The sequence below is a fragment of the Hippoglossus hippoglossus genome, chromosome 6 (assembly GCF_009819705.1).
Source record: "Hippoglossus hippoglossus isolate fHipHip1 chromosome 6, fHipHip1.pri, whole genome shotgun sequence".
In the NCBI taxonomy this organism is placed as follows: Eukaryota; Metazoa; Chordata; class Actinopteri; order Pleuronectiformes; family Pleuronectidae; genus Hippoglossus; species Hippoglossus hippoglossus.
The window spans coordinates 27,840,552-27,865,770 of record NC_047156.1 but is presented as its reverse complement, the minus strand read 5'-3'; the positions used below and the strand labels follow the sequence as shown (position 1 = coordinate 27,865,770).

Below are 25,219 nucleotides of genomic sequence, written 5' to 3'. Positions count from 1 at the left end.
AAAAACAAATACAATTTTAAAATAATTTAGATGGCATATTTAACACATTATTGGCTAAATATATACACAAATATGAGTTGAAATTAGATTAAAATCATGCAAATAAAAACATCAGTTTTTTCCTTTTTTTTGGTTGACCCATGAGGTTACTACGACACGGGTTAGCGACAGCATCAGGTCAATTAACAGCAGCACAGGTCACACAGCGGTAGCTGGCTATACTCTTCTGCAAACCAGCTGAAAAGTTAGCTATTGAAAGTCACAATGAAACATTGGTTAATACCAACCAAAGCAAGGAGGCCACCGGAACAGGACAGGCTAGCGGAGCAGGAGAGATTATCAATCAATCAATCAATCAAATTTTATTTGTATAGCCCATATTCACAAATCACAATTTGTCTCATAGGGCTTTAACATGATGTGACATCCTCTGCCCTTAACCCTCAACAAGAGTAAGGAAAAACTACTTAAAAACCCTTTTAACAGGGAAAAAAGAACGTAGAAACCTCAGAGAGAGCCACATGTGAGGGATCCCTCTCCCAGGACGGACAGAAGTGCAATGGATGTCAAGTGTAAAGGAGAACATCAAGATAAAGGTTTTAGCAGCATTGATTAGGGTAAACATTTTGAAGTATAACTGAAGGTCAGTGAATTGGTGGATTAATGTCATTAATGGTCGAGTATCTGAGGAGAAATACTATGTATCGAGCAGTCCTGCTGCAATCATAGTCCATGGTCAGCAGCCAGCAAGATCATGATCCACCATCAAGATCGGATGCCACTATAGTCCACAGTTATTGTCCACTGCCGCCATTAGGATCCATCATCAGCTGCCACCTCGGTCGTGGTCCACTACCAGTATCTGATGCCAACACGATAAAGGATCTGCCTTTGTTATCACGATCAGCCAGCACGATGCAGAATCCGCCATACTGGATCCACCATTACGACCTCTGATACGTGATCCACAGATCCTAATCCATGATGTGGCCACAGCCGCGGCCCTGGATCTGCGGACGATAAGGCAAAGGGACTCCGGGGAAGAAGTCAAGTCAGTAACATGTATTGATGGGATATGAATTACTTTGATGTGATAAAGATTGAGAAGAGGAAGGAGAAGCTGGAAAGAGAAGCTCCGTGTGTCATGTGTCCCCCGACCTTCTAAACCTATAGCAGCCTAACTAAGAGCAGGTCTAGGACAAGCCTGGACCAGCTCTAACTATAAGCTTTATCAAAAAGGAAGGTTTTAAGCCTACTCTTAAACGTACAGATGGTGTCTGCCTCCCGAACTGAAAGTGGGAGATGATTCCACAGGAGAGGAGCTTGATAGCTGAAAGCTCTGGCTCCTACTCTACTTTTAGAGACTTTAGGGACGACAAGTAAGCCTGAATCCTGGGAGCGCAGTGCTCTAGTGGGTTGATAAGGTACTAACAGCTCTTTAAGATATAATGGTGCCATATTGTTAAGGGCCTTGAAGGTGAGGAGGAGAATTTTAAATTCTATTCTAGATTTAACCGGAAGCCAGTGTAGTGAAGCTAATACAGGAGAAATGTGCTCTCTTTTCTTGGTTCTTGTCAGGACACGTGCTGCGGCATTTTGGACAAGCTGCAGAGTCTTTAACGACTTACTGCTGGAGCCTGATAATAAGGAATTACAATAATCCAGTCTGGATGTAACAAAGGCGTGGATTAGTTTTTCTGCATCCTTTTGAGAAAGGACATGTCTGATTTTGGAGATATTACGCAAGTGAAAAAAGGCTGTCCTAGAAATTTGTTTTAAGTGAGAATTAAAGGATAAATCAGGATCGAAGATCACTCCCAAGTTCCTGACTGTTTCATTGGAAGCAAGGGCAATGTCGTCTAGCGCAGCTATATCGTTAGATAATGCATCTCTAAGGTGTTTAGGGCCAAGTATTAGAACCTCTGTTTTATCTGAGTTTAATAAGAGAAAATTGCGGGTCATCCAGGTTTTTATGTCCTTGAGACATGCTTGGAGTTTAGTTATTTGATTACTTTGTTCAGGTTTTATTGACAAGTATAACTGGGTGTCATCCGCATAGCAGTGGAAATTTACCGAGTGTGTCCTGATAATGTTTCCAAGTGGAAGCATATATAATGAGAATAAAATTGGGCCGAGCACAGAGCCTTGTGGAACACCATGGTTAACTTTGGTGCGCACAGATGACTCATCATTAATTTGCACGAATTGGGAGCGGTCTGAAAAATAGGATTTAAACCATTTTAGGGCGGTTCCTTTAATGCTAATTAACTGTTCTAGTCTCTGTAATAAAATATTATGGTCAATTGTGTCAAATGCTGCACTAAGATCTAACAGAACGAGGACAGACACAAACCCCTGATCTGAAGCTATTAGAAGATCATTAGTGACTTTTGCCAAGGCTGTCTCTGTGCTGTGATTGGCTCTAAACCCTGACTGAAAGTCTTCATATATATTATTTTCCTGGAGAAACTCACACAGCTGATTGGCTACAACTTTTTCTAGGATTTTAGACAGGAAGGGGAGATTAGATATCGGACGATAATTGGCTAAAACCTCTGGGTCTAAGGTGGGTTTTTTGAGGAGGGGTTTGATTACAGCTATTTTAAAAGACTGTGGTACATATCCTGATGATAATGACAGATGTATTGTGTTCAGTAATGAACTGTTAATTAGGGGCAGAATTTCTTTAAGTAATTTTGTAGGAATGGGATCTAAGATACAAGTTGTTGGTTTAGAAGATGAGATTATTTTGGTCAGCTGATCGAGGCTGATCAGAGAGAAGCTGTCTAAATAATTGGTAAGATTCTTGGCCGTTTCTGAGTTTTCTATTCTTGATGGGGTATTAGTGCCAATTGAGGGCAGGAGATGGTTGATTTGATTTCTAATGGTTAGAATTTTATCATTAAAGAAATTCATAAAGATATTGCTATTTAGGGATCGAGGAATACTGGGTTCGGTGGAGGTGTGACTCTCAGTCAGCCTGGCTACAGTGCTGAAGAGAAACCTGGGGTTGTTTTTATTCTCTTCTATTAGTTTTGAGTAGTAGGCAGCTCTTGCTTTGTGGAGGGCCTTCTTATATGCTTTAACACTATTCTTCCAGTCTAGGAGATTTTCAACACGGTTGCTGGAGCGCCACTTCCTTTCTAGTTTTCTTGATACTTGTTTTAACTCATGTGTCTTGGAATTATACCACGGAGCTAATTTACTATGTTTTATATGTTTCTTTTTTAGAGGCGCTATTGAGTCTAATGTTAATCGTAATGACTTTACAGAGCTATCGACAAGATGGTCAATCTCAGTGGAGCTAGGGTTTTTAATGAATTTGTTGTTTATATCGACGGATAGTACGGGTTTAAATGTAATCGGGATTATTTCCTTAAATTTAGCTACAGCACTATCAGGTAAACATCTTGAAAATGAGTTCATTATTAGTGGCATATATTCTGATAGTGAAAAATCGAAGGTTATTAAATTATGGTCTGATAGAATTGGATTGCGCGGAAGTACTGTTAGATTTTCAATTTTGACACCGTATGATAATATAAGGTCAAGTGTGTGGTTACAACAATGAGTAGGTTGGTGTACACACTGACTGAAACCAATTGAGTCTAATTGCGAAATAAATGCTACGCTAAGGCTATCTTTATTATTGTCAACATGAATATTAAAGTCACCAACAATAATAATTTTATCGGTCTTTAGGACTAGGTTTGATAAAAACTCAGGGAATTCTGTTAAAAATTCAGTATAAGCCCCAGGGGCACGGTAAACTACAGCAAATATGATTGGCTGTTGGTGTTTCTTGGATTGGCGTGGAAGACTAAGAACAAGACATTCAAATGAGTTGTAGCTTAGTTTAGGTTTAGGATTAATTAATAGACTGGAGTTAAAAATAGCAGCAACTCCACCTCCTCGACCAAATTCTCTGGGAACGTGTGTATTTACATGACTTGGGGGAGTAGATTCATTTAGACTGACATATTCATCAGGATGCAGCCACGTCTCAGTGAGGGACAATAAATCTATTTTATGATCTGAGACTAGTTCATTAACTAAAATAGCCTTTGATGACAATGATCTTATGTTTAACAGACCACATTTAAAAGTCTTTATTTCCTGAGTTGTTGCAGAGGTTGTGTTAATTTGTATTAGATTTTTGTGTGGAATTCTCCCTCTGTTATTGTTTGATTTAAATAATGTAACGGGACGGTGGACAGACACAATCTCTATGGGTTTGTGGTTGTGTGACTGATCCAGAGGGAGCGCAGAGACGTGTTTAGCACTGCAGCTCTGCGTCCTGGTCCCAACTCTGGGTTGTCATTTAATAGACTGGGTAATATTCCTAGATAAGAGAGCTGCCCCATCCCAAGTGGGATGAACGCCGTCTCTCCTAACAAGACCAGGTTTCCTCCAAAAAGTTTGCCAATTATCTACAAAGCCCACACCGTTTACAGGACACCACCTCGACAGCCAGCGGTTAAAAGACAACATGCGGCTAAACATGTCATCACCTGTTGTGTTAGGGAGGAATATTACCCAGTCTATTAAATGACAACCCAGAGTTGGGACCAGGACGCAGAGCTGCAGTGCTAAACACTTCTCTGCGCTCCCTCTGGATCAGTCACACAACCACAAACCCATAGAGATTGTGTCTGTCCACCGTCCCGTTACATTATTTACATGAGCATGAGAAGCTAGCGGAGCAGGAGAGGCTAGCTGAGCTTGAGAAGCTAGCGGAGCAGGAGAGGCTAGCAGAGCTGGATAAGCTAGCGGAGCAGGAGAGGCTAGCGGAGGCAGAGAGCAGGCAAGCATCACCGTCAGCAAGTGCGTCGACCTCCGGTAGAGGTGGAGACCTCCGTGGTAACATCCATCACCAGTCTAAGCAGCACGCCAAGGGTCGAAAATATCGAGAGGAATTTATCCAGTATGGATTTGCATGTGTCATTGTCAACGAACGTCAACATCCCCAATGTGTGATATGCACTGAGGTACTTGCACATGAGAGCCTCAAGCCTGCAAAAATGAAGTCTATCACAACGCACCTTCAGTCCCTCCTGGAACACTTTAACAAGTATTTTCCTGATGAAACTGCTCCAGAGTAATATGACTGGATAAGATCACCATTCACTGTTACGAGGGCATATCATCTGACATCCGACCTGGAGGACGCATTGGTTGAACTGTCAAGTGACCGAACCTTACAGGCAGCCTTTAACACCAAGACGCTGGCGGAGTTTTGGATTTCGGTCAAGAGGGAATACCCACAGCTATCCAAGGCCGCTATGTATCTACTACATTACATTTAGCTGACGCTTTTATCCAAAGCGACTTACAATAAGTGCATTCAACCATGAGGGTACAAACTTTAAAAAAAAAGCTAAACTACAAAGTGCTATAAGTAAGTGCCATTTAAGTGCTACTAAATTGTTAGTTTAAACATTTTATTCAAGGTATAGTCGGAAGAGGTGTGTTTTTAGTTTGCGGTGGAAGATGTGTAAACAGTCGTGATTTTGATGAGTGTTGAGGGAGCAGTGAGGGAGCAACAAGCCGATTGGCCGAAACAGAGCGGAGTGAACGGGCTGTAACGTTTGACCATGTCCTGGATGTAGACTGGACCCGATCCGTTCGCAGCACGGTACGCAAGTACTAATGTTTTGAAACAGATGCAGGCAGCCACTGGTAACCAGTGAAGGGAGCGGAGGAGCAGAGTAGTGTGAGTGAACTTAGGTAGGTTAAAGACCAGTCGAGCTGCTGCATTCTGGATGAGCTGCAGAGGTCGGATGGCACTAGCAGGTAGACCTACTGATTCCCTTTGGCTCTACTTACTTGTGCGAAAAGACTTTCTCAGCACTGACCTACATAAAAAATAAATACAGATCGTGGCTAAACGTGGAGGAGGATCTCCGAGTGGCCGTCTCCAAAATAAAGCCCAGAATGGACTTGCTCTGCTCCATGCATATTGCCCACCCATCTCATTAGGTGTGTTTAAGAAATGTAAGTAATGTGTAGGCTAAAATAAATAACCCTCAAGTTTTTGCACATGGCAGCAATAAGGTGTCTGCTGCACATTATGCATACAGAAGCGCACAGACAAACACAGACATCTTGACTGTTTGTCAGACAAGACTTACCTGCGCACTTGTTTATAATTGTATGTTCACTCAGCCCTGCTGTTTAAACAGGGTGATTCCCTGTATTCTGGTTGTATTCTATTTCTCAAATTACTATAAAATAATTTCATCTCTGTAAGGCTGTTGTTCTTTTGTGTTGTATTAATGCCTGTTTTGCATAGGCCTAATAGTGCATGTGCGTGGCTGTGCGCAACATTATATAACACCTCCAGTGTCATTGGGGGTCGCCATTCTCTGGCACCGTTATTTTGGGGGTCGCGGGCTGAAAAGTTTGGGAAGCCCTGATCTAGATCATATTGGTGGATCCTGTATCGTGTTGGCATCTGATCGTGGATAGTGGTGGTGGACCATGATCGTGTTGGCAGCTGATGGTGGATCCTGATGGATTGTGGCCTAAGGTGGCATCTTATCGTGATGGTGGATCCTGATTGTGGTGGCTGCTGACCATGGACTATGATTACAACAAGACTGCTTGATATACAATATGTCTACTCAGATACTCGACCATTACTGACAATAATCCATCAATTCATTGACCTTCCATTATGCTACAAAGTGTTTATTCTAATCAATGCTGCAAATACCCTTATCTCTCTGATGTTCTCCATTACACGTGGCATCTATTGCACTTCTGTCCGTCCTGGGAGAGGGATCCCTCACATGTGGCTCTCTGAGGTTTCTACGTTCTTTTTCCCCTGTTAAAAGTTGTTTCTTTACTAGTTTTCCTTACTCTTGTTGAGGATTAAGAGCAGCAGATTTCCCACCTTGTTAAAGCTCTATGAGACAAATTATGATTTGTGAATATGGGCTATACAAAGAACATTTGATTGATTGATTTGATTGATTGATATATTATCCCAAGGTACTTTGCATAGTAAGCTCGAGACCTTCAAAATTGGAGAGTAACTCAAAAGTTCCCTAAACGAGCAAGGACTTAGGAGACTGTGGAGAGAAAAAAACCTCTAAAAACCAAACTCACTTTGGGCATCTTTGGGTTGTTTTACCAGCTTTATTATTATTATTAATAACAATAATAATAATAATAATAATAATAATAATAATAACAAAAAAGAGGGGCAACAGTTTCAATGGTTGTTCACAATTTGGCTGCTGTGCTATTTACAAATTCATGGCAGGCATGGTAGTGAACCCAGTGTAGTTAAAATGTTTTAATATACAGATTAAAACAGTGAGTTGATTTATTTACATGTTAAATAAAACCAATCGAGTCTATCAGTGAATTATATGCAGAACTAATTAGCAACATTTACGTAAATTTTGAAATCCCCTTCTATAACAACTTTATCTTTGTGCCAATAACTAACTCTAAAATTCAGTTATATAATAACTTAACTGTTTTTTTTAATTTATTTTGAGCTTGGATGTACGAGGCTGAGGATGTGGCTTTGAATTGAGCTATAACTACCATTAGGTAGAGGGTTGATTGATAAGTCAGATCTAAAGATTGCTGCGACCCATCCACCTAAATGTAGCAATGCTTTCTACATTTAAACTCACATATTCATCTTGTTGCAGCCAGGATTCAGTTAAACAGAATATATCAAATTGGTGATCAGTTATCAGATCATTGACAAGTAAAGATTTAGATCTTAGTGACCTATTATTTAATAGACCATATTTTATCCTTCATACTCTTTTTTCCCTATCGAGGACCATCGTCAGATAAAACAGATACGATTTGTCAATAAATCATAAATAACCTATATGAAGTGAAAGAGGTCCAAATTTCCTCAACCAAAGTTTGGGAATGGTTAATGGTCTATTTATATCGTACTTTGATGACCACTCAAGTGGACAACCTGCTCTGCCTCCTGAGCCACAGCCACCAAAACATCATACCAAACATATTGATAGTGTGATTGTGTGTGAATGGGTGAATGTGACATGTACTGTAAAGAGTTTTGAGAGGTTGACAAGACTGGAAAAGCTCTATATAAATACAGTCCATTTATCATTTATATAGTGAAAAACTGTAATTTTACCTACTAATCTGACTGGAAACATCTCAGCAAAAGTATGGAACTCTTAAATTTCCAGAATAATTAAGGCATTACTCCATTCACCCTTACTCTACCGACCCTAAATGAATAAAAGGAGATCTGTAATGATTTTGATCATCATTTTATTGAAGGAAGTTTTGTATGGGTCAACTTACAAGCTGTGAATTTGCATTTGCTATGAAAATGGGGTACCATCTCCTAATCGAGCAAATGTGTATAATTAAATTAATAATGAGTCTCAAATCATGAAGTCATGAATTCTAGATTAAATGTATCTCCATTTTCTACTTTAATCCTTATAGGGCTGCATTTATAAAATGTCCTTTAAGCACCATCATTGAAACAAATTTCCAGTCCCTAAAAGTGCTATAAAACATTTGATGACTTATTTTTTAACCAACATCAGTTCTGATCATAAATACCAAATATTAAGACATTTTCAGTATTTTAACCCTTTAAAATACCGCCAGTATTTGTTTGTTTTTGTATTAAAAACACACACACACGTATTTTTTCCGTATACTACATTATAGAATTTCTTGTCGAGGGTCAACACAGCCTGACAAATGTCACTGATTAGCAACAACATCAGTTTTTGCATTATCATTTTTCTGTGTAGTATTACACAAATAAAATCCCCCTCAGCATCTTCGTGGACAAAAATGTCCTCTCCATAACCCTGCTCTAAAGTATTATATATATTGCTATTTTATTTACTTTCAAATACTTTTAAAACTATTATCAGTCCTGATCATAAAATAAAGACCCTTCAATGTTTGTTTACATAATACAACCATTGTTTCATATGAAAAACAATCAAAGTACCAATAAAACTGCTAAGCATTAAAAAAACTAAGCATTATTTTCCATCAATCAATCAATCAATCAAATTGTATTTGTATAGCCCATATTCACAAATCACAATTTGTCTCATAGGGCTTTAACAAGGTGTGACATCCTCTGCCCTTAACCCTCAACAAGAGTAAGGAAAAACAATAAAAAAAAACTTTTAACAAGGTAAAAAGAACGTAGAAACCTCAGAGAGAGCCACATGTGAGGGATCCCTCTCCCAGGACGGACAGAAGTGCAAAAGATGCCACCTGTAATGGAGAACATCAGAGAGATAAGGGTATTTGCAGCATTGATTAGAATAAACACTTTGTAGCATAATGGAAGGTCAATGAATTGATGGATTATTGTCAGTAATGGTCGAGTATGTGAGTAGGCGTATTGTATATCGAGCAGTCTTGTTGAAAATAATAGTCCACGGTCAGCTGCCACCATGATCAGAATCCACCACCATAATCCACAGTCCATCGTCATGATCCACTGACACTATTGGGATCCACCATCGTTATCCACCATCAGCTGCCAACAAGATACAGGATCCGCCAATATGATCACCAGCAGCCAACACAATCCACCAATATGATCACTGATTCGCGATCCACCATCATAATCCACGATGTGGCCGCAATTGCGGTCCCGGGTCCGCAAACGATAAGGCACAAGGACTCCAGGGAAAAAATCAAGTCAGTAACATGTATTGATTAGACATTAATGTGATAAAGAGGGAGAAGAGGAAAGAGAAGCTACATGTGTCATGTGTCTCCCGACATTCTAGACCTATAGCAGCATAACTAAGAGTTGGTCCAAGACAAACCTGAGCCAACTCTAACCACAAGCTTTATCATAAAGGAAGCTTACTCTTAAACGTACAGATGGTGTCTGCCTCCCGAACTGCAATGATTGGGAGATGATTCCACAGGAGACGAGCTTGATACTGTAGCTGAAAGCTCTGTCTCTTACTCTAACCCTAACCCCCTACGTTTAGAGACTTTATGGACAACAATTAAGCCTGCATTCTTGGAGCACAGTGCACTAGTGGGGTGATATGGTACTATGAGCTCTTTAAGGTATGATGTTCCCATATTATTAAGGGCCTTGAAGGTGAGGAGTAGAATTTTTAAATTATATTCAAAATTTAACCGGAAGCCAGTGTAGTGAAGCTAATGCAGGAGAAATGTGGTCTCTTTTCTTGGTTCTTGTGAGGACACGTGCTGCAACATTTTGGACAAGCTGCAGAGTCTTTAATGACTTACTGCTGGAGCCTGATAATAAGGAATTACAGTAATCAAGTGTGGATGTAACAAAGGCGTTTTTCTGCATCTTTTTGAGAGAGGAAATGTCTTATTTTTTAGATGTTACCTAAGTGAAAGAATGCAGTCCTAGAAATAAGTTTTAAGTGAGAATCAAAGGACAAATCAGATCAAAGATGACTCCCAAGTCCCTGACTGTTTCACTGGGAGCAAGGGCAATGTCGTCTAGCGCAGCTATATCATTAGATAATGTATCTCTAAGGTGTTTAGGGCCAAGTATTAGAACCTCTGTTTTATCGGAGTTTAATAAGAGAAAATTGCGGGTCATCCAGGTTTTTATGTCCTTGAGACATGCTTGAAGTTTAGTTAATTTATTACACTGTTCTGGTTTTATTGACAAGTATAACTGGGTGTCCTCTGCATAGCAGTGGAAATTTACAATGTGTCCTGATAATGTTTCCTAGTGGAAGCATATATAAGGTGAATAAAATTGGGTCGAGCACAGAACCCTGTGGAGCACTGTGGTTAACTTTGGTGCGCACTGATGACGCATCAGTAATCAATCTGAAAAATAGGATTTAAACTAGGGTTAACTATTTCCTTTAATGCCAATTAACTGTTCTAGATTCTGTAATAAAATGTGATGATCAATAGTGTTGAATGCTGAACTAAGATCTAACAGGATGGGGACAAGGGATTTTTCCTTACTCTTGTTGAGGGTTAAGGGCAGAGGATGTCACACCATGTTAAAGCCCTATGAGACAAATTGTGATTTGTGAATATGGGCTATACAAATAAAATTTGATTGATTGATTGATTGACAGAGACAAACCCTTGATCTAAAGCTATTTGAAGGCCATTAGTGACTTTTTGATGAGCTCTAAACCCCAACTGAAAGTCTTCATATACTTTACTTTCCTGGAGAAATTCTTACAGCTGATACAGCTGTGACAACCTTCTCAAGGATTTTAGACAGTTTAAATGATCGTGGTACATATCCTGATGATAATGAGAGATTGATTGTATTCAGTAACGTACTATCAATTAGGGGCAGAATTTCTTTAAGTCATTTTTTAGAAATGGGATCTAAGATACAAGTTGTGGGTTTAGAAGATGAGATTATTGAAGATTCTCAGCTGTTCCATAGATTTCTGTGCTTAATGATATATTAGCATCAATTGAGGGCAGGAGATGTTGGATTTTAATCGTATTGTTAGAATTATCGTTGAAGAACTTCATAAAGCTACTCAGGGATGTAGGAATACTGGGTTCGATGGAGGTGTGACTCTCTGTCAGCCTGGCTACAGTGCTGAAGAGAAACCTGGGGTTGTTTTTATTGTTTCTATTAATGTGGAGTAGTAGGCAGCTCTTGCTTTATAGATGACCTTCTTATATGCTTTAACACTATTTTTCCAGGCTAGATGATTTTCAACACACTTGTTGGAACGCCACTTCCTTTCTAGTTTTCTTGACGCTTGTTTTAATTCATGTGTGTTGGAATTATACCAGGGAGCTAATTTACTATGTTTTACACGTTTCTTTTTTAGAGGCGCTATTGAGTCTAATGTTAATTGTAATGACTTTATAGAGCTATCGACAAGATGGTCAATCTCAGTGGAGCTAGGGTTTTTAAATAATTCTTTGATTATATTGAGGGAAGATACTGAGTTAAATGTAACTGGAACTATTTCCTTAAATTTGTATACAGCACTATCAGGTAGACATCTAGAAAAGGAATTTTTCATTAATAGCATGTAGTGTGATAATAAGAAATCAAGGGTTATTAAATTATGGTCTGATAGATTATGTGGAAGTACTATTAGATGTTCAAATTTGACACCATATAGTATAAGGTCAAGTGTGTGGTTACAACAATGAGTAAGGTGGTGTACATACTGACTGAAACCACTTGAGTCTAATACTGAAATGAATGCCCCACTTAGGCAAGCATTATTATTGTCAACATGAATATTAAAGTCACCGACAATAATAACTATCTGTTTCTAGGACAAGGCTTTATAAAAACTCAGGGAATTCCGTAAAAAATTCAGAATAAGCCTCAGGAGCACGGTAAACTACAGCAAATATGATTGGCTGTTGTGATTTCTTGGATGGGTGTGGAAGACTAAGAACAAAACTTTCAAATGAGTTGTAGTTTAGTTTAGGTTTAGGATTAATTGATAGACTGGAGTTAAAAATAGCAGCAACTCCAACTCCTCGGCCAAATTCTCTGGGAACGTGTGAATTTACATGACTGGGGGGAGTAGATTCATTTAGGCTGACATATTCATCAGGAAGCTGCCAGGTTTCAGTGAGGGACAATAAATCAATATTGTGATCTAAGACTAATTCATTAACTAAAACAGGCTTTGATGACAATGATCTTACATCTAAGAGTCCACATTTAATTGTCTTACTTTGTTGTGTTGTTGCAGAGGTTGTTTTAATTTTTAATAGGTTTTTGTGTGGAATTCTCTCTCTGTTAATGTTAGATTTAAATAATTTAATGGGACGAGGGGCAGACAGTCTCTATGGAGTTGTGGTTGTGTGACTGATCTAAAGGGAGTGCAGAGAAGTGTATAGGACTGCAGCTCTCCGGCTAAACGTGTCATCACTGGTCGCATTAGATAGAGGTCTAGAGAATACTACAGAGTCCGACATTGTTTTTGCAAAAGCACACACCGATTCCACATTAACTTTGGTGACCTCCGACATATTAAGCCGCGAGTTGTTGCTGCAGACGTGAATTACGATCTTACTGTATTTACTTTTAGCTTTAGCCAGCAGCTTCAGTTTTGATTGGATGTTGCCTTCTCTGGCCCCTGGCATGCAATTGACTATGGTCGCTGGTGTCGCTAACCTAACGTTTGTTATGACTGAGTCGCAAATGACCAGAGTTTGTTTCTCAACGGGTGCGTCGTTGAGTGGAGAAAATCAGTTCAAAACGTGAACTTGTGTGTCCTTAAGCAGTGTAGCTGAGCTTCTAAGTCGCTAAGCCTCGCCTCCATCGCTATCAATACACTACATTTGTTACATGTACCACTACTGTTAAAGGAGGCAGAGGAGTAACTGAACATTAGACAATCAGGGGAGAGCAGTGGAGCAAGAGGGAGGGAGAGAACCCATCGCTAATAAATTAGCCTGTTAGCCTACGAGGGTAAGCTGAAACGCAGATGGAAAAACAGAGGGTTGCTAGAGCACCAGAGAGTAGGGAGTGATATATGTGAATGTTTAACTATAGATCGGCAATTAGCCGTAGTAATATAGAAAACATCAGCGTTAGCAGAGGAGCTAGTTCAGAGGGTTACCACCACCAGCGGCAGGAAAACGGGAAAAGATGCAATACGCTTACCGTAGAATGTCAGCAGGAGTCAACCAGCCGAAAACAGTCAACCAAAACAAAACCAAAACAAAACATTTCTAGTTACAGTATATTCATGATAAATGTATGATTGTAAGTTAAATGATTATCTCAGACCTCTAAATTCTTAATTTAGTTTTCATTAAGTCTTAACAGTGTAGGAATTTTAGCAAATTTCCCTGAAAGCATTTAAATAAAAATATTAAACCGATCACAAAAAGTTTGATCATTAATATGACATTACTTCAGAAATTCAATTAATTTAGCTGGTTTTCAGTTATATATTATGTTCAATTATCTCTAGGCACTTTACATAGAAGGTCAAGACCTTAAGAATTATAGAGAAACCCAACGGTTCCCACAATGAGCAAGCACTTTGGCGAATGTGGGGGCAGTCTAACCTTAAATGTAGAGATGGTGTCTGCCTCCAGAACCCAGAGTAGGAGCTGGTTCCACAGGAGAGTAAGCTGTTATATGTTTTTGAAATAGTAAGCATAATGTAAAGTAAACCCAGTTCAAACTTAATGGGCCACAACATTCAAAACCAGCAGTATGGTCTTTTAAAACAAAAAATGTCGAACAACATTACACTGACTGATGACTTCTGACTCTGTAACTTCCTCCTTAGAGCCCATGGGCCAGATGCCATTATCCTGGTGGATGGACAACCTCTACAGACCAACGGAGAGCTGGGTCTGTCACAAATGCTTAACATAGCGAGTCAGATTGCAGCTGGAATTATCTACTTGGCGTCTCAACACTTTGTGCACCGTGATCTGGCAACCAGGAACTGCCTGGTTGGGAATGGCATGCTGGTGAAGATAGGAGATTTTGGCATGTCCAGAGACATTTACAGCACGGATTATTACAGGGTGAGTATCTCTCTGCTTCTATCATGCATCCCATCGTTGTTTGTTTTACCAAAATTTGAAATTGTTCCGTTTTTCATGGAGTAACTCAGACTACCTCACAATGCAGTGTCAACATACTGAATAGAATAAAGTGGTTTGTTTGACGCACGGTTTAAGCACAGATTTGTGCGTACGCACTGTTAGTAAATGAGGCCATTGTCATTCACAACTGTAGCAGTATATGCCCTGACACTTTGAGTGATACATATCACGTGCTATTAACTAATGATCTCCAATATCAATCAATCAATCAAATTTTATTTGTATAGCCCATATTCACAAATCAAAATTTGTCTCATAGGGCTTATATATCATATATCATGTCATACCAAGTCATGGCTCATAAGGGCACTAGATAGAGGTAAACTTTATTGTTCTACACTTGTTGTTGTTGTTGTTGTTTTCTAAAGCCAAATAGTCAAATATGGCTTTTCATTTTAAATTGAAAATATTGGATTGCAACAAAGGGGCTGAGGGCCCACTTAAGTACATACACATGTGTGTCCCTTAATAAAGAACTTTCACATAGATCAAATGGTTTCAGTGATGTTGTATTGTTCCCACAAAGTATTGTGTGTAAGATATCCATAAGATAATCTCCTGTTTGTGTTTGTGTTCAGGTGGGAGGTCACACCATGCTGCCTATCCGCTGGATGCCCCCCGAGAGCATCATGTACAGGAAGTTCACCACGGAGAGTGATGTATGGAGCTTTGGAGTCATTCTGTGGGAGATCTTCACTTACGGCAAACAGCCTTGGTTCCAGCTCGCCAATAATGAAGTACATATTCATTTTTAATTAATGGCATGAAGAGGCATTTTCATTTCATTCTACACTTTTACATGCTGAGATTTTACATTTCATTTCATTTCATTTAACACTCTTTCAACAATTTGTTAGGTGGCTGCAGGTCTTCAACTTTGTGTCCGTTCTTAGCTAAATTCTTTTCTTCCATTCTTTTTTTTTTATGGTAAGTACTTCATTAAATCAAATCAACAAATTGCAGTAAAGCAAAACCACCTGGCAAAATCCGAATTCCAAGAAACTTATTTAGTTGGAGACTTCAAACATCAGTGGGGACACATGGTCATAAATTGCCGTTCAGTGAGAACACAAACCGGAACCAACTACTGGAATGGAGAAAATGGCACACACAATATTGAAGACAGAAAAGGAACAGCTCTTTGGAGAAATTTAAGACAGAATTGGACACACAAGGATGTATGGCTACATTAAAGCGACATTATTTGGTAATGCTCTCCCCTTTGAGCCTCTTCTCTTTTTACTGGATGGATGGGAGTTCTGATGAGAGGATTCTCACAAGGAACAATAACAATTTTCACTCTTAAGTCTTCAAAAACAGGTGTTAAACCATTGATGCCTTCTTCTTTCAATGGATAATGATGTTTACAAGGCTTATATTAAAATTTGGAAGTAATAATTTAAGGAGGAGCTCCTTTCATTAGGCCTACATTCTACATTCATTACAGTCCTCTGGCATAGTGTTAACGTGAAATAAACCATATCTGGTTGTTACAGTTGATTGCTAAAATGCATTTCCTAAAACTTCTTCTCCTTTTCTCAAAACAGTAAACACATACCCCAAAATTACAAGCTACACTCACAAAACCTTTGACTTGTCTTGCAAAATCAAACAATTAAAAACTATTTTATCTTTACCCAAAACCAAACACTGCCATCACATAACACACAAAACAATACTCGTAGGCAGCTGTGGCTGAGGGGTAGAGCGGTCGTCCTCGCCCCAGGAGGTCAGCAGTTCGATCCTAGTCTTCCCCATCTACATGCCAAAGGCAAGATGCTGAACCCCGAATTGCCCCTCATAGAAAAAGTGCTGCTAATAGTGCACTGTATGAATGTGTGTGGGAATGGGTGAATGGCAAACTGTACTGTTTAGCGCTTTCAGTGGTCTTCAAGACTAGAAAGGTGCTATATAAATACAAACCATTTACTTGGCAATTATTACACACTACACAAATAAATGCAAAATACTACACTCTGGGCGTAGCAAGAAAATAAATCATTACTGAAAATATTTAATGTAGGGTATTTGCACATTCCTGCATTCATGAAAACCCTGTATGTAAAATGCACAATATGACTTTTAAATAAGCAACGTTAATCATTCTTTCCATCTCAACATCATGCCTCTGGGCCGGGTCAGACAACAGGACTTCATCTACATCACAGGCAATCCTCTCACTTGCTAAGGAATGAGGAAAGAATCATTGGAGTGCCGAATCCAGCCTTGATCAGATCCAGATAGAATAGATCCAATAGATCATCACATGCTGCATCCATTGACTGGAGGAGTTTTTCTTGGTTATACACTTTCAACCGCCATGCAGAGAAAAATTATTCTAAGGTTTATGTTGTGCCATAATGCATCAAACGGGATACCATAAAATGGTGTGCCTTTCGGCATTCAATAAATTTGGTTATCAAAATATTAAATATTAAATATTAATATTTTATTATTAATATTAAATAATAACTTTAATTGATTAAAGTTACCTCGGGGCACCACCCTTCAAAGGAAGGGAAAAGATAGCCAATTTATTGATTAAGTCTCATAGATAAAGGTTCTAACTACAAATTTGGAACTCTGATTAACAATTAAATTAATAACTATAACCAAAATTACCATATAGATAGTTAGCTAAGTTGAAAGATATGGGGTTCTTGACAGTGTAGAGGTTGGCGAAATTCACTTATGCAACATTAATGGAAAAACATTTGTGAAAGAAAAACATTTATTATGAATATAATAAAGTATAAAAACACAAATTACTAACCTAGCCTAGTATAATTATTAAGCCCAGTTGTGTTACCAGTCCGTGGAAAGGGGAAAACGGAAGTTGCTGTGCAGTTCGCAGTTTTGTGTCGTCTTGCTGGTTTCGGTTGAGTGGTGTAGCTCAGTTGCTGGCTGAAGTTTTCCAGCAGGACATCGAGTCGCTGCTTGAAGGGTTGGTAGAGCTTGGAGGGCGAGGAGGTTTCCTTGGTGAGATGAGCTGGAAGCTGCACCTTTGTGCTCCTCTCGAAGAGTTGGATGGGAAGAGAAGATGTGAGCTGGAGAAGAGGCTCCACAGCCTTCCCTCCTGTGGAAGGATTGTAGGAAGAGGATGAAGAGGCTCGACCGCCTTCTCTCCATTGAGGGAGTGTAGAAAGAGACAGAAGAAGCTGGAGAACCTAGCTTATATTGGCCCGGTGACCTCACAGGTCATGGGGTCCAGAGTGACCAATGGGAGTTGAAACCTGTGTCCCTGGGGGGGGTTTCCACCCCTCTGTGTGAAGTTGATGCCCTCTGGGACATTGAGTTCCTTGCTCTGGTTTTTAATGGCCCCTGGGAGACGGAGTCCTGGAGGGACATGCTGCTTCAGGCTTTGATGGCACATGTAGGCCGAATTGTGGTTTCACACAAAACCATGGCCCAACATTTAGGAAGAGTATGGTCGAAGGCAAACATTGACAAAATGCTGGTTATTGATGAATCATTTACGTATTCTTTCACCACAATGAAAGTTAATGTTGTCCCAAATGTAACATAAACAGGATGCTCTTCTTGCTCATGACCTCTGCACATGTCTGAGCAAATTATCCCCTAGACCTTCATAAATATTGATGACTTTTAGTGTTATATGGTCCTAAAGTAACGTGATTTGAAACGTGTGTGTTAAATTTTGAATGGTTGTGTGTTAACTAGGGTTGTAACAGTACACAAAAACCACGGTTCGGTACATACTTTGGTTACGTTTTCAGTACGGTACAGTAGAAGCAAGAAACAGAAAACATTAAACTGATTATTTATTTAGTTTTATTAAACCCTGGTTAAGTATGGCTGCTTCTTTTTTACCTCAATCATTTTTAGAAAGTCTAATACTGGGCCAGATACTAAGACTAGACTTCTTTTCCAACAGTTAGTTCGATTTTAGTTGCATTTAGATAAATTTGATCCCGTATTTCGCCGGCTTGCTGGGCATGTACTGTCGGAAAGGACACCGGCCTAGGGAGAAAAAGAGGAGAAGTGATGAGAGGAGAGGAGATGAGGACGAGGACTAGCAGCCGCTATCTAGCTATAGCTACATAACATAATAACATAACATAATAATAATATAAAAAAAACGAAAAACAAGACTAACCTCTGAACGTAACCAGTTGCTCGTCCACGGTCACTTCGGGCCCCTGGTTGTAGAGGTGCGGCAGCCACGCCACCCACGCGTCCCAGACCTCTCGCACGGCCGCCAATTTGTCCGTGGCTCGTCTTGTGCGTCTCGTCTCGCGGTCGTCGAAGCGCAGCAGTCTAGAGTACGTGTGGAAGAGTTTTAGGGGCATCGTGGCACGAAATATCGCCCGGCCGCTCTCGGCGTCCCACAGGCTGGCGGCGGCCTCGCCCCGGGACCTGTACATGCCTGCTAAGATCAGCAGCCCTACGTAGGCCCGCAGGTCGGTCTCGTCCATCCCTTTCCATTCGTCGCCGTATTTTCGATGACCCTCCCGATTCTCTACCGTCGCCATGACGAACAAGCGGAACGTCGAGGCTAGGTCACCGGTGCGGGACGTCGCGTGCATCGTGGGGCCCGGGGGGACCCTGATGGGCGTGGCGGCGGCGCTTTGAGCCGCAGCAGAGGAGGAGGAGGAGGAGGAGGAGGAGGAGGAGGAGGAGGAGCAGCGGCCCTCCTCTCGGCCATACACCCTCGAGGACCATGTTATTTCCCCGTTTCTTGACAGGAAGGTCTCTCTTTCCACGAGTCCGGTGGTGGTGGTGGTGCCGTGGTCTTGTCCTTCTTCTTCTTCTTCCAAGGATGACGAATCTGCAGCAGCATCACCCACTGGGTCGTAGTCTTCGTCGCCGTCGTCGTCGTCTCTGTCTTCTTCTCGGTCTGCTTTTCTGTCTGCTTCTCGGTCTGCTTCTCCATCTGCTTCTCCGTCCGCTTCTCGGTCTGGCTCTTTCACGTCCTCTTCGGGTTCAGAGGATTGTTGCTGGGAGAATAGCTGTTGGAGAACCTGTTCTCTGGTGAAACGCGCTTGACGTGACATCGTGACATGGTCAGGGAGAATGGCACACCGGCTTCTCTGTGGGTCTAATATACCCCCCGAGATTACAATTGGAATCAGGTGTGGGTCTAAATGACCCCCCAGGAGAATTGAGAATGACAATCCATTGGTCTCAATGACCCCAGGAGAATTGGATAATGACAATCCTTGGGTCACCCTAACCCTAACCCTGACCGGCCAGGGCTTGCGGATGATCACATGCACGCATGCACGCACACACACACACACACACAGACACACACACACTCTGGTTTAATCCGACCCAGGAACAACACGAGGGTTAAGAACTCATTGCAGACTGTAGGAGTAGCCTCTACAGAGTGGATAGGGAGAGCATCAGTGGCACGGCTTACAATGTTAAAAAGCACCTTGGGGTACGAAGCATTTGATTCAATAAGATTAGTATTGTTCTCATTTAGCCAGGGCTGAGATAGGTGCTTAATTTTTCTCATCGGAAATTGTGCAATTTCATACAGCATGGAATTGCAGGCAGAATTAAGACGTGTTAGCTGCTCATCAACTGATGCTACAGGCTCGATATGGATAGAGTTAAAAGCTTTACTAAAGGAATTGGCAGAGGTAAAATTAAAACTCTAGACTGAGACTGAGTAGGAGAGAGCTATTAGAACCAGGGGATAAAACAAAATTAAAACATAAGCAATAGTGATAGCAGCTAACCCTCCCCCTAGGTTGGTAAAAGAAAGAGTAGTCAGGGGGAGAGGCTTCAATAAGAGGAGCACAATCTTCAGGTTGCACCCACATTCTGTCATAAAAATGTCCAAATTCTGTGACAGAATAAAATCATTACACACAATTTTGTCAGAGATCTTACATTCAGTAGACCTGTCTTGAAAATGTTTGGAAGTTTGGAGTCGGGTACTGGAGTAAGATGGCAGGCAATGTGAATAAGATTGGACAGTGTGACTGTACAAGGAGAGAGGTAGCTACATGAATACCTGTTACTTCTATCGTTGATTATAACAGGGATGGCACGTTTAAAATCACATAGAATCTTGAGGTGACTGTGAGTAGGTGAAATAGGTGAAGGAGGATCAGGTCTTACAGATGACCTAATAGGAATAAGTGAGTCAGTGCGGAAAACTGAACCAGAACCAGCAGGACCCACACTGTCAGGGACAGGGCTGTGGGATAAAAAAATGATGATGCTGGTCAGGGTCTTGCTGGGGGGACCATCAATTTAGGCTAAAAGCAATGAAATTTATGAAGTTGATAATCAGTTTGCCCACACCACTCCTGTTTGGATGTAACCCATCAATTTTAAACAGGTCCCACTCAGTCCAAAAATAATCAAAATTGCTTATAAAACCTAGTCCAGTGGCATTGGTGAAATTCTGCATCCACATGTGCAGGCTAAAAAGACATTGTGAGCCTTTATTCATAGTGGGAAGTGGGCCAGACAGTACACACCTTCCTCCTAGGCTTTAGACTGTGTAGACGAGGAACTCAAGATCATAATGAAGTTTGGTGGATTGTCTTGGCATGACGTCATTGGTACCCGTGTGCAAAAGCACGGTGTGGACATTGAGCAGAGCAGGTGTCAGTTCTATGAAATCTGCTGTTTTGCCACCAGAAAGACAGTAGGTGATGGCGCCTGGGAGTTCAACAAACCTAACAGTGGAGTCACATATAACAAGGATTTCTGGTGGACTATCTTTGCAGCCACCGTACGCAGATAGTTTAGATGAGAGAAATAACTGAAAGCTGTTAGCGATTGTAGCTGAGAGACAGGAGTTGATTAGGGCAGTTTCACCTGGAGAGTTATGTCATCACTGGACACAGCTGTGGCCGGAGCACCGTTAGGCCCGGGAGTCAGTGTCTGGGAGTTAGCGGGGGCATAACTGATAAGGAACTTAAGAGTATGCTGAGGCTAAAGGTAAATCTGACTGGCTACTGGCTTGTATGGCAGTACTATGAAAGCTCAGTAGATCAGACGTCATTACCACTATGCCTTTTTAAACAAAACACTTTTTGAACATAGGATAAGATGGAGAATATGTAATGTACGTTCTGCTGCACTAATTAATACCTACCGCCAGTTGATGTAGTCGGATGTTAGTGACCACCAGCGGATGTTCGGGACATATCTTCAGTTGTGTACCTGCAGAAAAGCCCACATTTAATTAATCACATTTCTCAGAATGTAACTACATTTAAAAAAAACACACTTCACAAACCATAACTAATCCATCTACCTAACCCAGAAATCTGTCTGTCTGTATGTATATGTAATGCATATCTTGAAAACCTTTTTCAAGAATCACTTTATCATCATCATTCTTGGCATTTTTGTTTTTAAAGGTCCAAAAAAGGGCAGTGTTCAATTTGGAGCAATTTGGACAGGCAACACATTCAAAATGTCAATAAACAGGCAAACAGCACAGTCAATGGGTGAGAAGCAAATACTGACAAATGTTATCTTCATCTGGGGTATAGGACTACAGTGGTCAGTGCCAATGACCAAATCTGTGCAGCAAAAGAAACACAAGGGAATGTAATTCCCAGCATATACGTAAGGGCTACAGATTAAAAGAAGCATAACTCTTTAAAGCCTTATGGCAGCAATATGTAGTGCTGAAATGTCCTTGATCAAGATTGTCAGGGACCGAGCAGGAAGATCAGAGAGCCACAGATAGTTTCTTTGAAATTTTTTTATTTTAATTTTGTGGGGGAAACATATATAGTGGCTGATCAAGCTACTCAAACACAAAAGGGCGATAGAGTGAGACATACTAACATTGAAAACAAACTACAGCCACAACATAACACACCATATAATATTAACTAAGGAAAAATACTTAAACATAAATAATAAATAAATATATAACAGTAGTCAAAGATTAACAACTAAAAATCTACATAAGGAAACAGTGTCCCTCCCCATGATTACGAGAGACATGGTGCAGTCCAATTAATGCTTAAAGCCATTTAAGGTTGTCTGCTGCAGCTGGGCCTCCTTTTGATAGCTGGCCAAACGACTCCAGCAGCAACCCCCAGGAACTGGTAACTCAAAGAAAACTTGATTAATTATCACAGAAAAAATATATAAATAAATAAATGAAGTATGTTGTATGAAAGCAAAATCTACATGTCCAGTTATTTATCTGTAATGTGCGTGTGCAAAGAGAAACCAACTTGGCAAATTAAAGAAAGGTTACCGCCATGTTAACGAGTTTCAGTGTGTGGTTGCGGTGCGGAGATCACAAAGATACATCATCATCTCGATCACTATGCGTTTGAAATGCAGCTCAACACGACTTCTGACCCCTCTGTGTAAGGAAAAGATTGTTTACCATGTGCAATATTATTTATATAGCTGAATAATTAAAGACCACAAAGACAGCTCAGTAATAAGAATCGACTTTGCTTGGCTCTGGGCCTGCACCACCCTCAGCCACAAACGACAGACAATTTTCAGAAAACAATACAATATAACATTTAAAACAACACGATGGCATTTCATGAAACGACATAATTTAACTAAACACATTTCACAAAATACTACAATCTTTTACAAAGTACAGCAACATTGCAGATGACAGTATTTCACAAAACCAAACATTTCACAAAACACAGCATTAGACAAAACACAATGACATTTGACAAAACACATTTTACAAGACAAAGGTAAGTATCGGCATGCAGAATAGGAAAAATGGGGACTGAACCGCCAACATTTTGGTTAGTGGATGATGCACCATATCTTCTGAGGCACAGCCCCACATCAATAATACATTTCACAAAACACAGCGGCATTTCACTTTACACTACATTTCAAACACAGTAAAAACGCGGCTGTGGCTAAGGGGTTGGCCTCTAACCAGGTCGGCCCCAGTCTTTCCCATTCTGCATTCTGAAGTGTCATTGGGCTAGATACTGCACCCAAAAATAGTCTCTATTGTCATAGAGAAAGTGCTGCACATAGATGCATTGTATGAATGTGTGTGTAAATGGCTGAATGGCTAAAAAAACTATACTGTAAAGCTCTTTGAGTTGTCATCAAATCGACAAAAGCATTATATAAATACAGATATAATTGTTTATATCTGCTTATCTTCCATTTACCATTCCACAAAAAATGACATTTCACAAAACACAATATTTGCAGAAAACATGACATGACAACAGTTTTTCTTAAAATACAATGACATTTCACAAAACACAAAAGAATTTCACTATACAGGACAGAATTTTACAGAACACGATTACATTTTACAAAGAACTACATTCAATGAAATGCTACAACAGAAAGCGAGGGACAGAACTTGTTTGTAAGTGGATAGAAACTAAGTCTGTGATGACAGTTTAAAACTATTTGCTGTTTCTGTTCCTTGCTCAAATTTGAAACTGAGTTTGAAGGAAAAGGTTTATGAGTTTGAAATCACAAGTATACTTAAAAAGGATCTTCATGTGATGTAATTCTGAATATGTTTTCAACATATGACTTTAAATGTTATGTACACAAAAATAAAGCTTTTCTCAAACAAGACAAGTGACTGTCTTGTTAATCATGTGTCTCTTTGTCTCCCCAGGTGATAGAGTGTATTACTCAGGGGAGGGCACTTGAGTGCCCCTGGCTGTGTCCCAAGGAAATCTACGATATTATGCTGGGCTGCTGGCAGAGGGAGCCACAACAGCGCTTCAACATTAAGGACATTCAGAAGATGCTCATAACTTTAATGAAGGCCACACCAGTCTATCTGGATATACTAGGATAGGAAAGGATAAAAGGCGTTTTTCGGGTTGGACTCAATCCAAATTACGTTAATAGAAACTAGTACACTGGATCAGAGGTAAATTGATTGATTTGGAGCCACAATTAGCCATGGATTCACAACATAGCCTCTGATGGAACCATGTAAATCAGAATTAGACAATGACCCGTATCTTGTATCCAATTACCTAACCTATGAGGATTGGAATTACTTAAAGTGGAGTGATGTGTGTTTAGCTGGGTTGGAATTAACAGGATTACACAGCACTGCATTACAATATAAAGTAAATGAAGAGCAAATGGCTTTGGCCTACCTTCCATGACTGGGTCCGGACTTATGTGGTCAGGTCTTGCCCCTTTTCAAAAGAACTAATGACTACAAGGACTTGACTATGTAGTATGGATTGCATCAAACTGGAATTAACTGGATTAACCTGATTGTACGGGTCTGGTTTGGGTTTTTTATCCTTATAACTTAGGTAAAACATTTTATCCATGATATCGTAGCCTATGCATTCTCATTTCACCCTGTCCAGATCAGTGAAGCTTAATTTCTATCCTAGTTTTTTCTATCCTAGCCTGGCCAAGTCTGGTAGAGTTTGGATTGGCTTTTTTTTAATATCCAGTCCTAGATTATATTGATTTCACCCTAACATGATTTATTAATGTTCCTATAAATCAATGAAAGGATGATGGGCCAGTCCTGGCTTAACTTTAAGTGAATGCAGTATTTACATGACCATCAGTAATGCTTTTTCATGTTTTTCATGAAGTCATTGCGGAAGCAAGTCAACAAGAAAGAGCAAGTGTAGATGAATCAAATAAGTATTTGTATAGCAGCCACTGTGTGCTTGTCTAGTGTAAACATGCTTCAGAATCTTCATCTACA

The 25,219-nt window shown here is 40.2% G+C and overlaps 1 protein-coding gene and 1 long non-coding RNA gene across 2 annotated transcripts in view; one reads left to right on the top strand and one right to left on the bottom strand.

The window, feature by feature from the left end:
- The window catches only part of LOC117762750 (NT-3 growth factor receptor-like), a 123,660-nt gene extending 98,850 nt beyond the window's left edge, over positions 1–24,810 (top strand). The window contains exons 16-18 of the mRNA XM_034587343.1: positions 14,241–14,484; positions 15,144–15,302; positions 24,149–24,810. Coding sequence (XP_034443234.1) covers positions 14,241–14,484; positions 15,144–15,302; positions 24,149–24,334 — 589 coding nt within the window. The 3' untranslated portion in view covers positions 24,335–24,810. The remainder of the gene's footprint in view (positions 1–14,240; positions 14,485–15,143; positions 15,303–24,148) is intronic.
- LOC117762772 lies at positions 16,127–24,849 on the bottom strand. Its single transcript, XR_004614075.1, has 3 exons — positions 24,708–24,849; positions 23,122–23,124; positions 16,127–16,137 (listed from the first exon to the last, which is right to left on the bottom strand). It is a non-coding gene; the product is annotated as an uncharacterized LOC117762772 (long non-coding RNA).
- Positions 24,850–25,219: the final 370 nt, after the last annotated feature.